The sequence below is a fragment of the Eubalaena glacialis genome, chromosome X (genome assembly GCF_028564815.1).
Source record: "Eubalaena glacialis isolate mEubGla1 chromosome X, mEubGla1.1.hap2.+ XY, whole genome shotgun sequence".
Classification (NCBI taxonomy): Eukaryota; Metazoa; Chordata; class Mammalia; order Artiodactyla; family Balaenidae; genus Eubalaena; species Eubalaena glacialis.
The window spans coordinates 33,505,214-33,523,784 of record NC_083736.1 but is presented as its reverse complement, the minus strand read 5'-3'; the positions used below and the strand labels follow the sequence as shown (position 1 = coordinate 33,523,784).

Below are 18,571 nucleotides of genomic sequence, written 5' to 3'. Positions count from 1 at the left end.
TCTCATACAAAATCACCTTTACAAAAACATCCAGAATAATGTTTAACCTAATATCTGGGCACCATGACCCAGTCAAGGTGACACATAAAATTAACTATCACAGGGACAAGAACACCTCCTATTTGCAATTGCTGTGACTATCACATAAGGTAGTATTGTGATGAAGCTAATTTAATTCCTACAGAGCTAAAAACATACAATGAATATGAATTTATTGGTGAGAGTGGGATTAGTGATAATTTATTAATGAAATGAACAACAAAAATAATAATTATTAAACTTTGTTTAACTATAAGCTTTAAACATATTAAAACTTTTTTCTAATTATAAAATTAGGAGTATTCACTATAGCAATTTAAGAAATTACTGAAAAACTTTAAAAAATAAAAATTATTCACCATCTCATGACCAAGAGTACTTATTTTTTTGTATAAAATTTCAAGAGTAGTATATCAATAAAGACATAAATATATAGACATATACATATATAAATACACTGGGATATACACATTATATATAATTAATAGATCCATATATAGATGTGCATTTGTATATACACATTTCTATCATTCAGAGAATATTCACTATTAAATTTAAGTTCATTACTAGTCATTAGGGAAATGCAAATTAAAACCACAATGAGATATCACACTTGTTAGAATGGCCATGATCAAAGAGACAAGAGATAACAAACGCTGGCGTGGATGTGGAGAAAAGGGAACCCTTGTGCACGCTGGTGGGATTGTAAATTCATATGGCCACTATACAAAACAGTATGGAGGATCCTCATAAAATTGAAAATAGAATTACCATACGATCCAGCAATCTCACTTCTGGGAATATATCCAAAGGAAATGAAAACACTAACTCGAAAAGATATCTGTACCTTCCTGTTCAAAGCAGCATTATTTACAATAGCCAAACATGGGAACAACCTAAGTGTCATCAACGAATGAATGGATAAAGAAGTTATAGTATATTCAATGGAATCTTATTCAGCCATTAAAAAACAAGGAAATCCTACCATGTGTGACAACGTGGATGGACTATGAAGGCATTATGCTAAGTGAAATAAGTCAGATAGAGAAGAAAAAATACTGTATGATCTCACTTATATGTGTAGTCTAAAATAAACAAACAAAACAATAACAAAAAACCCAAACTCATAGAAAAAGAGATCAGACTTGTGGTTACCAGAGGCAGAGGGTGAGGGTAGGGAGAAATGAAGAAAGGTGGTCAAAAGGCATAAACTTCCAGTTATAAGATAAATAAGTACTAGGGATGTAATGTACAGCATGATGACTATAGTTAACACTGCTGTATGATACATAGGAAAGTTAAGAGAGTAAATTCTAAGAGTTCTCTTCATAAGGAGAAAATTGTTTCTTTTTTCTTTCTTTAGTTTTTATTGTATCTATATGAGAAGATGGATGTTAGTTGAACCCATTATGGTAAGCATTTCACAATATGTGTAAATCAAACCATCAAGCTGTACACCTTAAACTTATACAGTGATGTATGACAATTATTTTTCAATAAAAATGGAAAAAAATTTATGGGCAGATAATACCTATTCAAAAACATTTTAAATCGAGACTTCCCTGGTGTCGCAGTGGTTTAGAATCCGCCTGCCAATGCAGGGGACACAGGTCGAGCTCTGGCCTGGGAAGATCCCACATGCTGCGGAGCAACTAAGCCCGTGCGCCACAACTACTGAGCCTGTGCTCTAGAGTCCGCGAGCCACAACTACTGAGCCCATGTGCCACAGCTACTGAAGCCCGTGCGCCTAGAGCCCGTGCTCCACAACAAGAGAAGCCACCGCAATGAGAAGCCCGCGCACCGCAACCAAGAGTAACCCCCCCTCGCTGCAACTAGAGAAAGCCTGCGTGCAGCAACAAAGACCCAACGCAGCCAAGAAAAAAAAATTTAATCAAATTTAAAAATTAAAACAATTAAGTTTCAATTATTCAACATAATAAATCATATAAAAACATTCTTATATTAAAATATTTGTGCATATCGCTGACCATTTTATTTAAAAAATATCTAAGCTGTGTGATGACAGGTTGCAAGATAGATTAAGAGCTAGGAAAAATGCATGTACAGGTATCTGCAGTTCTTCAGAGAGGCCTTCCCATATTCCTACTCAAACAGAATTAACCTTTCCATTCCCTGTAATACTTTGGTCTTTTTCTTACTGATTGCTCAGTAGTACATTTCTTTTCAATTAGGGAAATTTCAGTTATGCAAAATGAGCAAGTTCTGGAGATCTAATGTACAGCAAGGTAATTATAGTTAATAGGGTGGTAGTGTATACTTGAAATTTGCTTAGAAGGAAGATCTTGTGTGTGTGTGTGTGTACGTGTGTGTGTATGTGTCTATACAGGCTTATTAATTGTGACACATGTACCACTTTGGTGGGGGATGTTAACGATGGGGGAGATGATCCATGTTTTAGGGCAGGATGTATATGGGAAAACTCTGAACCTTCCTCTCAGTTTTGCTGTGGACCTAAAACTGCTCTAAAGATTAAATATTTTTAAATATGCCATTGGGATTGTGATAGGTCATTACATTGAATATAGATCACTTTGAATAGCATGGACATTTTAACAATATTCATTTAGAAGGTAGATCGTAAGTGTCTTCACCTTCTTCCATGAAAAAGTGGTAACTATGTGAGATGATAAATATGTTAATTAGGTTGATTGTGGTGATTATTTCACAATGTATATGTATATCTAATCAAGTTGTCCACCTGAAATATGTACAATTTTTAATAGTCAGTTGTATTTCAGTAAAGCTGGGACAGAAAGAAATGAAAACAACTAAATAAGAATTTTCTAACCTTCCAAATAGGGAAACATGAAAAATAATGGTAACACCCAGCTTTAATGAGGGTCAGGTTGAAAGAGATAATATTATACATTATAATGGAAATCTGAATCAATAAAAATTTGAAGAGCGCTTTAACATGTTTAAAATGTTTAAGAATTGCTTATCCCGTTCGAGCCAATGATTTCATTCTAAGAAATATGTTGGAATAAAATAATCGATGATATGCACAAATATTTTAATATAAGAATGTTTCTTTTATGATTTATTATGTTGAATAATTGAAACTTAATTTAAAAAAAAATTAACAGCCCACACAGTCACAAGTAGATGTAATTCCTAACATGACTCCCCCAACCTCCCCTGCAAAGAACACTTTAATCAGCAGACTTTGATAAGCACTCTCCCCTGCCTCTCGTGCCTTCCCCTTGTGCGGCCCTTAGATAAGATCCTCAAGATACAAACAAGATACAAAGAAAACTTGTTATTTTTTGGAATCAATTCTCACTTTCTGTCTTCTCTCTCAAGAGAGTCATCTAATACTAGTCTCTGAAATGTTTTCCATCTTTCATGGTATTTCTCTATCCCCATCACCACCCTAAAAGACATTGTTCTCTTCACTTCAAACCCAGTTAGCTGTTGCAGTGGCGAGCTTGCCCCAACTGCTCTTCCCTTCCCAAACCATTTTGAATAGTGCCTAAATATCACTCTTAATCCATGTATTCTGTGATGGTACATTTTATGTGTCAACTTGGCTGGACTATGGGGTCCAGTTGTTTGATTACACACCAATCTAAATGTTGCCGGGAAGGTATTTTTTAAAAACATATGTGAATACTTTAATCGGTAGACTTTGAGTAAAGCAGAATACTCTGCTTAATGTGAATGGGCCAACTCCAATCAGTTGGAGGCCCTAAGAGCAAAGACTGAAGTGACCTGAAGGAGAAGCAATTCTTAGCCAAGCCTGAAACATGGAAACCCTGCTTGAGCTTGTAGCCTGCCCGGTCTGCCCTGGGGAATCTGGACCCATGACTGCAACAGCAACTCTTACCTAATTGTCTACCCTGCTCGCTTGCCCTACAGATTTTGGACTTGCCAGTCTCCACAGTTACGTTAGCCAATTCCTTAAAATGTCTCTCTCTCTACAGATATAGGTTATTGTATTATATTGTATTATATTATATTGTATTGCATTATATTGTATTGTATTATATTACGTTATATTATATTATATTATATCATAGTGGTATCTGTTTCTCTGAAGAATCCTGATTAAACAGAAATTCATTCAATAAAGATTTCTTCTTCGGTACACCTCTGTTTCTAGAACTTTGCCCCTGTTGACCCACTCTTCTCTATTGCCCTCTTCCGTCCCTGCTACTCACCCATAAGAGAACTCATTTACCCACTCTCTAAGAAACCTGCACTGTCTATTCCAACTCTCCATACTCTCGTTTTCCTTTGAATTTCTACTGAAACGATATGATGTTTAACAACATTCAAATAAAGCTTTATAATACAGGAAGGGGAAATAATAGCATTTGCTTTCTTTTGCATATGAGGAAGACTGCTACCATCTCCTATATTTAAAAAAGGAGAACACATTACATTGTTAAAATGATATACTCATTAACATTTTACTAGAAATTGACTGAAATTTTTTGTTTAGTAACAGAAATATGTATAAAGTTTTTCACTTATGAAAGAGTAGGCAGCCTTCAAGCTGAAGTATTATAATCTACTAATTTTAATAGCAGTACAAATCCAGAAAGTGAACTACATCAAGTTAATCCTGAAATAATACAATTCTTACAGATGATATATGAAATACACATTTGTATACGTATTATGAATGTAAAGTATCTACTGATTTATAAGTAAATGACGAGGGCTTATGAAAATTGATCACGAAACTCTCCATAATAATAAATTTACCTGGTTTTTCCTCATCAAACTTGTCAGATGGTTCTGATAATGATTTCTCAAAGGAGGGTATTAGATCTCTATCTTTATCTTCGTCTGAGTCTTCCTGAGAATCACCATTTTGTCTGCTTTTAACGGAAAACGAAATTGTACCTACAACATATAGGTGCAAGATGTCAGATTAACCAGTGTTTAGTTTTCTAAACTAACAATTAAACAGAACAACTTAATGGAAAGTTCAAGGAAATATTTTTAAATGTCCATTAAAATGGTAATTTTTAAACAGCTTTCTCATAGTAATTAACAAAATGCAGCAAATAACAGAACTGTAACAGCTTTCAGAAAACGTACTGGTCTTGGGTGAGTATGCTTGCATATTTTCTTCTTAAGTCATTTTTAACACTCATTTATTACCTCATTAAAATATTTACTTTGTTTAATACAATATTCTAAGCATGAACTTTCCTTTAAACATTTAATATGTAAAATACTAAATTTTGTTACAAAAAACTGTTAGTGTCAAAAATTGGCACTCTTTATCTGGAATTTCTGTTATACTAAAATTGACTTATAAAAGATTGGTATTAACTCTTAAATGGAAGCTAACATACATATGGAAATAATTCAAAAATTGGTCCTGATATCTCAATACCAGCTTGCTATTTTCATAGTCTTATTATCCATGTTTAGAGGATGGTTCAAATCTTCTTTCCCCTTCAATTTCCAATACTTCCTTCTCCCTCCTCATTCCTAGCTGATCATCTTGTTTCTATTTCACTAAGAAACTGGACACTTCCAGGAAAGAATTCCTTCACAGTCCCGCCACCACACTGACCAACCCTTCCACAATGGTGACCTCATCCTCTGGCTTTCCTCTTGTAAGAATGACTGATACACTTTTACCTGGGACCAGCCCTTGGACCTGTGCACTAGATCCCATCTACTCTAGTCTACCCAAGGATCTGGCTACTGTAATGTTCCCCACTCCCTTCTGCATCTTCAATTCTCCCTCTGAAACATGCTGTAATAACACCCAACTTCCAAAAAGCCTTCTCTCCATCTAATGTGTATGTGTAAATCTATGTATTTTTATATGTTTTTGTGTATACACACACACACACGCACTACGTAATACCATGTTAGGCTTAGTACTAAAATCAGGATGAAATACACAACATAAATCACAAAAATGATTCAAGGCATAAAATAAATACATTAAAAAAAATCAAAGTGATATCTTGGCACCGATCTAAGCAGGTTTAATCAATGACTTTCAAATTGGCAAAGAACAAAATATTGCCATGATATTTAAATTTTTAGAGAGAATTAAAGATAAAGAAAAATAGGAGATAAAGTTACAGTTCAATATTTTTTCTTTTTTAAAGACTTTTTTGATGTGGACCGTTTTTAAAGTCTTTATTGAATTTGTTACAATATTGCTTCTGTTTCATGTTTTGGTTTTTTGGCCACGAGGCATGTGGGATCTTAGCTTCCCGACCAGGGATTGAACCCTCACCCCCTGCATTGGAAGGCAAGGTCTTAACCGCTGGACTGCCAGGGAAGTCCCACAGTTCAATGTTTAAAGCTAAAATAACACATACCAAAATTTAATAGAGATAATACATAGGAATATAGATTCAAAAATCTTATCCCCCCCAAAAAAGCCCAGGAATTAAAAGTAAAAAATGTACTGTTCTTTCAAATTGATAACTTAACACTTTTGATAACATTAATTTTTGATGAGAGTGCTGAGTAACAACCCCCATCTCAGATACTGTGGGTAAGAGTAAAAATTGGTACTACATATTTTGGGGGGTAATTTTGCAACATCCACCAAGTTGTTGCACATCTCCTTTGACAGGTCAGTTCTGTTTTTTTATGCTATAAATACCTTATATCTTAAATCTTACCCCATAGGTAAACTAGCAGAGTTATTTACAAAGATGCTGTTGCAATATTATCGGTAATTACAAAAAAAAAAAAAAAAAAGAGGAACTTGATTTCCACCTATGCATGACTAGTTACATGAATTCAGATAAACATTTATTTGGATTATTGTTCATCTAGTCAAAAGAAAAACCTATGAAAACCGAACTGAAAATACATCCATGATAATTTGAGTGAAAGCAGCCATTTACAGAGTTTTATGTCTCATATGGCCCATTGTGTGTGGGGGGACTGTGTGTGTGTATATTTGTGTGTGTGTGTGTGTTTAAAAGATATATACAAATATGAATTGGCATTTGGACAGAAATTTATTTTCTCACAGTTCTGGAGGCTAGATGTCTGAAATCCAGGTGCCAACAGAGTTGGTTCCTTCTGGAGATTCTGAGGGAGATCTGTTCCATGCCCCTCTCCTAGTTTCTGCTGTTTGCCAGCAATCCTTGGCATTCCTTGGCTCGTAGACGTATCACTCCAGTCTCTGCCTTCACCTTTGCGTGGTGTTTTCTCCCATATCTATCCATGTCTATCTTCCTCTTCTTATAAGGACAACAGTCACATTGCTTCAAGGCCCACCCTAATTCAGCATGACCTCATCTTAATTTGATTATATCTTCAAAGACCCTATTCTAAATAGGATCACTTTAACAGATATCAGTGGTTAAGACACTAGGTCCCTGGGCAGGCAGAACTGCTCCCAGACTGCAGCTGTGAGGGGCTGGAGCCGGATTATAGGGATGCTTCCAGATGTACAGACAGAACATAGTCAGTGGGCCTGCCTCTGGGGCATGGACAAGCTTGTCTCACGGTAGGAGTGTTCCCAGACCATGGCTGAGAGTAGCTGGAGCTACGTTACACGGTCATTTCAGGATCTGCAGTTGGAACAAAGTTGGAGGGCCTGTCACAGGGGCGCAGACAGGTGTGTCTTCCACCTGGTCCCCAGATGGGTAGAAATGGTGGCTAAGAGGGGCTGAAGCTGGGTCATGGGCCACTTCAGGGTCCACACATGGGACTGAATTCTGTGGGCCTGTTATACAGGGCATGGGCAGGCATGACTCCTGACAGGTTCCTTGGCAGATAGTGCTGATGGCAGAACCAAAGTCAAATGGGACTGTAACAGTCCACGGGGCTGTTTCCTGGTTGTAGCCAGGACCACAGTTGGCAAGTCTGTCATCTGAGCATGAGCCTGCCTTTTCAAAATGGCCCTCCTCCAAGGTTTCATGGTCTCCTACCTGGATCGCAAAGCTCCCACAATGGCACTTTTGTCCTTGGATGGCTTCCAAATGACTGTGCTGAAGAGGGATACAATTGGTGGATCTTCTACTCTGCCATCTTGCTGATGTCACTACTATCTTATCATTTTCAATTCCTTTATTTTGAAATATGACAGTCACTTAAGTTATAGGTTAAATTTCAGGTCCTACTATAAACATGGCTTTCTTGGTTTACATAGGAGCTTGGTATATGCTCACAAACACATTGTGGAAAGACAGGCTTCTGTCCAGGCTTCTATCTAGTGGAAAGAACACAGGCTTCTGACAGAATGAGGATTCAAACTCTTGTTCTACTACTGCTAACTTAGCCTTGAACATGTTATTTATCTCATTCGTAAAATGGTGCTAGTTGTTTTGAGGATTAAATGACTGTAGTTTATGCTTATGTAGGACTTACTGTATGTTAGGCATTGTTCTAGGGATTTACAAAAATTGACAAATTTTTACAAAACATACCTATGAAATTAGTCCTATTATTATCCTCATTTTAAAGAAGCGCAACTGTGACACAAGAAAGTTCAGTAGCTTGCTCAAGGTCAATCAGCTTGTAATAATACAGCTGGAATTTGAACATGAGCACTGTGATTTAAAGTTCACACTCTTTGTTGAATTAATATATTTTATTTTTCAAACAGTTTTAGGTTTACAAAAAAATGAGTGTAAAGTACAGAGAATTCCCATATACCTCCCTTAGTTTCCCCTATTATAAGCATCCTGCATTAGGTGGTACATTACTTATAAGTGATGAGTCAATAACAATACATCATTATTAACTTAAGTCCGTAGCTTACATTCTGGCTCACTCTTTGTGTTATACATCCTATGGCTTTGACAAATGTAAAACTTCATCTATCTACCATTACGGTATCATGGAGAATAGTTTCATATCCTCCAAAATCCCCTGTACCCCACTCATACATCCCTCCCTCCCAATCTCCCCAAGGGACTGGCAACCACTGATCTTTTTCAGAATGTTGTATAGATGGCCTTTTCGGATTGGCTTCTTTCACTAAGCAACATGCATTTAAGCTTCCTCTGGTCTTTTTGTCATTTATTTTTATCACTGAAAAATATCCAATTGTATGGATATACCACTATTTATCCATTCACCTATTGTAGGATATCATGGTTGCCTCCACATTTTGGCAATCTTGAATAAAGCTGTTATAAACATTCATGTATAGATTTTTGTGTGGACATAAATTTTCAACTCATATGGGTAAATACCAAATGGGCTTGTGATTTCTGGATCATGTTATGAATATGTTTGGTTTTGTAACATACTGCCAAACTGTCTTCTAAAGCACCTGTACCATTGTACCATTTTGTATTCTCGCCATTAATGAATGAGAGTTCCAATTTTTCTACATCTTTGTCAGCATTTGGTATTGTCAGGGCTTCTGAATTTAGCCATCCTAATAGGTATGTAGTGTTATCTCATTGTTGTTTTAATTTGCAGTTCCCTAAAGACATATGATGTTGAACATCTTTTTGTATGCTTATTTGCTATCAGAATATTTTTTTTGGTGAGGTATCTCTCCAGATCTTTTGCCAATTTTTAAAGTTGAGTTATTTTACTGTTGTTGAGTTTTAGTACTTTAAAATATATTTTGGATACCACTCATTATTAGATATCCAAAAAGTTTACAAGAGACAAATAAGGACACTATATATAAATAAAAGATTCAATTAACTAAAAAATCAAAAAACAAACAAACAAAACTGAGCTTATATATAGATACAGAGAACAGATCGGTGGTTGCCAGAGGCAGGGGGTGGGGGTGGGATAAGTGAAATGGGTGAAGGGGGTCAAAAGGTACAAACTTCCAGTTATAAAATAAGTCATGGGGATGTAATGTACAGTATGATGACTACAGTTAATAATACTGTATTGCATATTTGAAAGTTCCTAAGAGAATAGATCTTAAAAGTTCTCATTACAAGAAAAAAAATGTAATTATGTGTAGTGATGGATGTTAACTAGACTTATTGTGGTGATCATTTTACAATATAAACAATTATCAAATCAAAAAAAAGATTCAATTCAGCAAGAATATATAAAAATTATACACCTATACACACCTAAAAACAGAGGCCCAAAATATATGAAGCAAAAATTGACAAAACTGGAAGGAGAAATAGACAATCCTACAATAATAGCTGGAGACCTCAATACCCCACTTTCATTAATGGACAGAACAACCAGACAGAAGACAAATATGGAAATAAAGGAGGTGAACAATACTGTAACATGACTAGACCTAACTGACTTACAAAGAACATTCCACAAAACAACAGCAGAATACACATTCTTCTCAAATGACCAAGGAACAATGCCTAGGATAGATCGCATGTGAGGCCACAAAGCAAATCTTAATAAATTTTAAAATACTGAAATTGTACAAAGCATTTTTTTCTCATCACAATGGAAAGAAATTATAAATCAATAACAGAAGAATGAAATTTATAAATTTGGAAATTAAATAACATACTCTTAAACAACCAATATTTCAAAGAAGAAATCACAATGAAAATTAGAAAATATCTTGAGACAATTGAAAATGAAAACACAGTATACAAAATTTAAGGGATGCAGTAAGAGCAGTGCTAAGAGGGCAATTTATAGCAGTAAATAAATTCGTTAAAAAAAAAGAACAACCTCAAATCAACAACCTAAATGTACACTATACGAACTAGTATAGTTCGTAGAAGAGCAAATTAAACCCAAAACTAGCAGAAGGAAGGAAATAATAAAGATTAGCATGGAGGTAAATGATATAGAGAATAGAAAAACAACAGAGAAAACCAAAAAACCCAAAAGTTGGTTCTTTAAAAAGATCAACATAAGTGGTAGACCATTAGCTAGAGTGACTAGGAAAAAAGGAGAGGGGACTCAAATTAAAGTAGGACATTATTATTGTTTTTACCAAAATAAAAAGCATTATACATATGTAAAGAGAATATTATAAACAATTATGTGCCAAAAATTGGATAACTTAGATGAAATGGATAATTTCCTAAAAACACACAATCTACTAAAACTGACTCATGAATAATAGAAAACTTCAATAGACATAAAATTAGTAAGAGGATTAAATCAGTAATCAAAAGCCTCCCTACAAAGAAAAGCCCAGCATGAGATGGCTTCACTGTTTAATTCTACCAAATATGTAAAGAAGAATTTACAAGATTTTTTCTCAAACACTTCCAAATTATTGAAGAGGAGGGAAAACTTCCTAACTCATTCTAGGAGGCCAGCATTGCCATGATACAAAAGCCAGACAAAGACAGTGTAAGAAAACTAAAATCCAATATCCCTGGTGAACACTGATGCAAAATTTTTCAATAAAATACTAGAAAATTGGATTCAGCAGCATATCAAAAGGATTACATACCATAATCAAATGAGACTCATTTCAGGAATGAATGAATGAATGAATGAATGAAGGGTAAATTTCTGTACACTAGCAATGAACAATTAGAAAACTAAGGAAACAATTCAGTTAAATAAAACCATTATTTGGATAACCTTATATATGTTAATATGTGTGCATTGAATAATAAGGAAACCTAATCAATATTTCAAATACTATGAAATATTCTCAAGAATTAAAAGTACACTTTCTCCATTCTTTCTCATTTCAGTTCATTTATATACTCAGCATATTTTTCTTCCTCCAACACACCCATTTAAACATTTTTGCATTTTTATTATCCCATAGCAAATAGAAATTGGACAATCACTTGTAAAACAACTCAAAAGGCCTATATAAGACCATATATTATATACCAGAATGAGAAATTACATATTTATCTCAAAAATAGAAATGGATGAATAGAACTATGGAAGAAATTATAGGTCTATTTAGTAGCTTATGTTTTAATTGAAAGAAGACTTTTAAAAATGCATCTTAGAATTTATACCACTAACTTATATACATTTTTTTTCCAGTGAAAAACCTTTTTCTTGGCAATGTAATTTTCATTTTAATTCTAAACAATTACATTTTTAAATTACATCTTTATTTTGGTTATTAATTTGCTACAGTAGAAGAGACAAGTGGTCAAATTCCTGTAAACTTTTATTACAAGGAATAACTTTAGACTCAGCAGCATGACTGGTAGCAATGAAACTTCAAACCAAATGCAGTAAATAATAATTATGAGAAGAATATGTGTTTCAAAAGATGATAATATTTTGCCACACTATATGTACATGTGATTACTTTGCTCCCTGTATTCCTCTGTTCAGGCCAACGCCAACCAATCCAAAAGGGAACAAAAATAAATAAAAGCTTGATTATTTGTGCTTGAGTTTATCAGAGTGATAGGAAAATTATTAGGCTGCTTTGGAAAAACTATAGGTGTAACAGATATAATAGTAGTGAGCAAAAGCAACTCTCTAAAATATAACATCATTGATTTAATGGAGATTTTCAGTTTGTCTGAATAGAGTGTTACAAAAAATCTAATAGGAATCATAATTATAGCTATTATATTTTTAATAGCACAAGCTTGTATTTTGAGAAATGGATTATTTTCCTCTGCTAAACACTCTAAGGGTCTGAATCGTCAAAAAACAAATATTTCCTAGTATTTAAGTCATTTAAAAAAATTAGGAATTATTTTTCTCTAATTTCATACTCTCTTGTAAAATGTAAATATCAGACTCAAGTTTATAGACTGAGCAATGTAATTTCATATTAATTTCTTTTGAAAATAATGAAAAATTATTTATTGAATGCTTATTCTGTGTTAGGTGATGCTAAATGCTTCACATTCATTATCTATTTAACCACTTTAATAAACATATGAGTTAATTACTCATTAGATTTATTTTAAAGCTGAGCAACCCGGGCTGTAGAGAATGTTGGATAACTTACTCCAGGTCACACAGTTAGTAAGTGACAAAGGCATGTATATTTACCTGACACAGAATATGGGAAATGGCACATTAAGTCATGTGTAAATAGCATGGAATAAATGGGCTTTTGATCAGAAAAATAGTAAAATCATTCGTATACTTTGAAGATATTTATTTATTTTGACCTAAAGTGATAGGTCTCAGATGCTGCTCAGTAATCACCTAAACTATTTTATCCCTTACAAAACCTGCAAAAGCAAGATTCCATGGCAACAGTTAAACCTGGTAAGGTCTTTGACCTCTTTGCACTTGGTCCCTTCACATCCTTCCTGCTCCTTCCACTGGACCTTCACCACTCCTTCTCCCTAATGAGGAGAACTGTTATGGAAAATCTCCGTATGGCTAGGATTTTATCCACTTGTGAATTTCTTGGAGGCACATGAATTCCGTCAAGAAGTTTTTTCATAAGTATTTGCTCTATGCACGTTATATTACACATGATCAAATTAATCTTAACTGTTGTTTCTCTAATATCATACGACCCTTTAAAATTTGAGTAGCAAGCCTAAGGAATCCTCTACTAGCCCTCTTCCTCCTTCTCTCTCTTTATCTTTTTCTTTCTTCATTTTAACCTTATTTCTAACTCACTTTCTTTTGTTTTATTTCCCCTTCATTAGGGGACCAAAAGGCAAGATGGAAAAACAAAATTATGTGGCTGATAAAAAACAGAGATAAAGAAACCCAGTGCTGGGGCCACAATTGCCATAAATAGAGCTCTTGTCTCCCACTCTTTCTAAATGCTTAATTTTTACGATAAAATGTACAGCAGTTTAGCACCCAATAGTAGTCCTAAAGGCTCCATTTTTTTGTGTGCGTGGAATTATACTGTTTGTTCTTTCTATAATACATTTTGGCATGAGTATATCAAGACACTAAAGACAACAGGAAAGGATTATAAAGGATTATTAAAATCTATAGGATTCAGATTTCTGTTGTAGAGAATGGTTGATTACATTTTAACTTTGACAAGAACCTATGCTTTCATTTCTGGGGCAAGCAATGATAGTCTAGATTGCAATTAAAACTGCATGCTTCTTCCTGATCCATAGAAGAAAAAACTGATAAACTGCATTTCATTAAAATTAAAAACTTCTATAATCATTTCATAATGTATACATATATCAAATCGTCACATTGTGCATCTTAAATATATACAATTTTTGTCAATTATACCTCAATGAAGCTGGAAAAAAATTAAAACTTCTGCTATTTAATAGACACTGTTAATCAAATTAAGAGGAAAACTACATATGGGAGAAAAATTTATAAAGCACATAACTGATAAAGGGAATATATCCAGAATATATTTTTAAAAACTTCTAAAATTTCAACAGTAAGAAAACAGACAACTCAATGGGGGGGATGGTCAAAAGACTTGAAAAAAAATTTAAATTAAGAAGGTGTATGGATGACAAACAAGCACAAGATGTTCAACATTATTTATTATTCATTATGGAAATACAGATTAAAACCACACTATAATAGCACTACAACAAATTAAAATGGAAAAAATTGAAAGGACTAACCCTACTAAGTATGGTCAATGATGTAGAGAAAGTGGAACTTTCATACACTGCTGGTGGGAATGGAAAAGGGAACAATCTCTTTGAGAAACGGTCTAGCAGTTTCTTTAAACGTTATAAATTCAACAACCATGTTACCCAGCCATCCAACATATAAGTGATTTACCCAAGAGGAATGAAAGTATATGCCCATAGAAAGACGTATACATGAATGCTCATATCAGCTTTATCTGTAATTACCAAAAAATGCCAAAACCCAAATGTCCATCAATAGGTAAATAGGTGAACAAAGTGTGGTATATCCATTCCATGGAGTATTACCCAGCAATAAAGGGAATAAACTATTGATAGATACACTGTGTGGATGGATCTCAAAAACATTTCGATGCACAAAAGAAAACAGCCAAAAAAGGGGTGTACAATGTGTTATTATATAATATATAATATATATATACACAATATATATAGTGTGTATATATACACATATATACAATATACACAATACACAACATACATATACACAATACACAATATATTATTATATATATTATAATTATATTATATATTATATATTTATAAATATTTGTATTTATATAATTTTTATATAAATATATTATTTATAAATATTTATTATATATTTAGTATAATATATGAAATATTACATATTATGTATATATATTGTGTGTATATATATAGTATATATATGTATATAGTTATATATATATAGTGTGTGTGTGTATATATGTATGTGTGTGTGTGTGTGTGTGTATATATATATATATATATATATAATGCTATAAGATGCATATAAAGTGACAGAAAACAGATAAATGGTTGTCCAGGGCAATGGTGGCAATGGTGGCATTGGGCAGGAAGGGAGCAGAGGCAAAAAGATTAAAAATGGACACAAGGAAACTTCAGGGGGTAAAATATATTATTTGAATCGTGTCAATGGATTCATGGGTGTACACATATGTTAAAACTTCTCAAATTGTACTTTGAATATGTACAACTTATTGTATATCAATTATACTGCAATAAAGGTGTTAAAAAAATACAGTGTATTTCAGATATTATACCCACCACTTCTGAGCAGAATATTGACAGAAGTTGAGAACTGTCTCCCCAAATTGGAAGTACTGTATAAGCAGGATGTGTTTAAGAGAAGTTCACAGCCACCAATGAGTATCTTTCCAGCACAAGGCAATGTCATGTGCAAGATAATTAATACAGGATAATTAATGAAGCCATCATATTAAATAGTCAGAAGACTTTTATCTATCTATCTATCTTAAATCTCTATCTATATCTCCTCTTGTTCCATAAAGCCATGCATGTTTCGTTGATATCAAATATAATTGTTTGCTCATTTGTCTGGATTCACTGCACTGTGAAGGTGGCTTCTTAAGCCTCCATGTAAAGCCCTCATTTTTTTTTTTTATTTTCAACTTATTTCTATGATTAATTTCTGCATGAGATAAAAATGGATTTTAGCATTAAAAAGCATCCTTAGACCCCATCCACACAATAAAAACAGGAGTCACATTTTATAAAACTGCAGAATGTTAAGAGGGAAATGTTCATCAGTATTCACAAAACTTTTTGAAGTAGATCCATGTTAAGAAAAAATATTTAAATACAGATGTCCCAGAGGCACATGAAAAAATGCTCAACATCGCTAATTATTAGAGAAATGCAAATCAAAACTACAATGAGGTACCACCTCACACCAGTCAGAATGGTCATCATTAAAAAGTCTACAAATAAGAAATGCTGGAGAGGGTGTGGAGAAAAGGGAACCCTCCTACACTGTTGGTGGGAATGTAAGTTGGTGCAGCCACTATGGAGAACAGTATGGATTTCCTCAAAAAACTAAAAATAGAGTTGCCATATGACCCAGCAATCCCACTCCGGGGCATGTATCTGGACAAAAGTATAATTCAAAAAGATACATGCACCCCTATGTTCACAGCAGCATTATTCACGATAACCAAGACATGGAAACAACCTAAATGCCCATCAACAGACGAATGGATAAAGAAGATGTGGTACATATATACAATGGAATACTACTCAGCCATTAAAAAGAATGAAATAATGCCATTTGCAGCAACATGGATGGAGCTAGAGATTATCATACTAAGTGAAGTCAGAAAGAGAAAGACAAATACCATATCATATCACTTATATGTGGAATCTGAAATATGACACAAATGAACCTATCTCTGAAACAGAAACACACTCACAGACATAGAGAACAGACTTGTGGTTGCCGGGGTGGGTCAGCAGATGCAAACTATTATATTTGGTGTTAGCAGATGCAAACTATTATATATAGGATGGATAAACAACAAGGTCCTACTGTATAGCACAGGGAACTAAAATCAATATCCTGTGATAGACCAAAATGGAAAAGAATATTACAAAAAGAATGTATATATATGTGTAACTGAATCACTTTGCTGTACAACAGAAATTAACACAACATTGTAAATCAACTATACTTCAATAAAGGAAGAAAAATATTTAAAAGACAAAAAGTAGTTTTAAAGTTTCATAATTTCTGAATGTTCTTCTAACCCTTCTAATTCCAAGAGGTTATGTTTAATTCCTCACATATTAGAAAGCCTCTTTGAAAGATGCTTTGAATTTGAAAAGTTTTTTCAAAAATGTATGAATAAATTATTTACAATAAACCCCCCTCTCTGAGATTCTTCAGCAAAAGTTTTACATGAGAAAAGCCAATGACTTGGGGGCTTCCCTGGTGGTGCAGTGGTTAAGAATCCGCCTGCCAATGCAGGGGACACGGGTTTGAGCCCTGGTCCAGGAAGACCCCACGTGCCGTGGAGCAACTAAGCCCGTGCGCCACAACTACTGAGCCTGTGCTCTAGAGCCCGCGAGCCACAACTACTGAAGCCCGCGCGCCTAGAGCCCGTGCTCCGCAACAAGAGAAGCCACTGCAATGAGAAGCCCATGCACCGCAACAAAGAGTAGCCCCTGCTCGCCACAACTAGAGAAAGCCCGCATGCAGCAACGAAGACCCAATGCAGCCAAAAATTAAATAAATGATAAATAAATAAATCAAAAAAAAAAGCCAATGACTTCCCAAATCATATTTTCATTTTACTATAAATAACTCCTTACAAAATACACAAATTCTTTTGACTAGTAAAGCAGGATACACACACACACACACACACACACACACACACATATACAACATACACACACACAGGAGGGGGGATGAGAGAGAAAGGTGGCGAAATGAGGGAGAAAGTTTTATTTTCTTAATAACAATGATATATATGTGTGTGTGTATATGTATACATATACATATATATATATATATCACTAGTTCAAAATTCAAATATGAAGCTTTTAACCAGAATATCATGGGTGGATTGGGAAGCCACTAGAGCCTTCTTCTGAAAGCAACCTAAATTCATATTCAATAGAGCATCTACGGCCTACCTTGCACTCCCAGGGAGAACTATGTCTCTGATACATGACCCCACGGCAAACACTGGAATTGCAAGAGTGTCTTCCTTCAGTTTCACAGAATATATGCAGTTTTCAAATTTATGTTTTTCTTCAAGTTTGTAAATCTTCCTTGTTCTCATATTTTACTGCACTCCTATTACTGCACTACTAAGCAATTTAAAAAATATTTTAGAAATAATTTTATTTTTGAAATGTATTTCTTGTCCATTTGACACTGACCGGATACCTGCTGCTATATGCCAGGTGTTGGTCTGCAGGCCATTGCTAGTCTGGCACTCAAAGGACAGATCATTCCGTGTAAAGACAGAAAATGCAGGATTTGTCGTCGCTCATTGATCTATTAACGTGCGTGAATTTATCTCTAGCCAATCATCTGAGTAGACCTTGAGACTAGAGTTAATACTGATTTTGATTCTGGGGTCAGGGGCAGGAAGAACAAATCTAGCGTTCACAAGCCCCCCAGGGTAATACCGTGCAGGTGGCTAGAGCTTTTACGAAACATCAGAGCAGAGGCTGTCTGGGAAAGCAGAGATGGTGAAAGCAAAGAGGAAAGCCCAGAAGACCATGACAGGATCCAAACAAACCCAATTCATTCTCTCTGCAGTGCCTCAAGGCCCTGTTTTTTTTTGTAAACCATATTTTTCACCTAA

The 18,571-nt window shown here is 34.4% G+C and overlaps 1 protein-coding gene across 1 annotated transcript in view; it reads right to left on the bottom strand.

Moving 5' to 3' along the window:
* The window catches only part of CFAP47 (cilia and flagella associated protein 47), a 486,133-nt gene that overhangs the window by 143,828 nt on the left and 323,734 nt on the right, over positions 1–18,571 (bottom strand). The window contains 1 exon segment of the mRNA XM_061178124.1: positions 4,771–4,911. Coding sequence (XP_061034107.1) covers positions 4,771–4,911 — 141 coding nt within the window.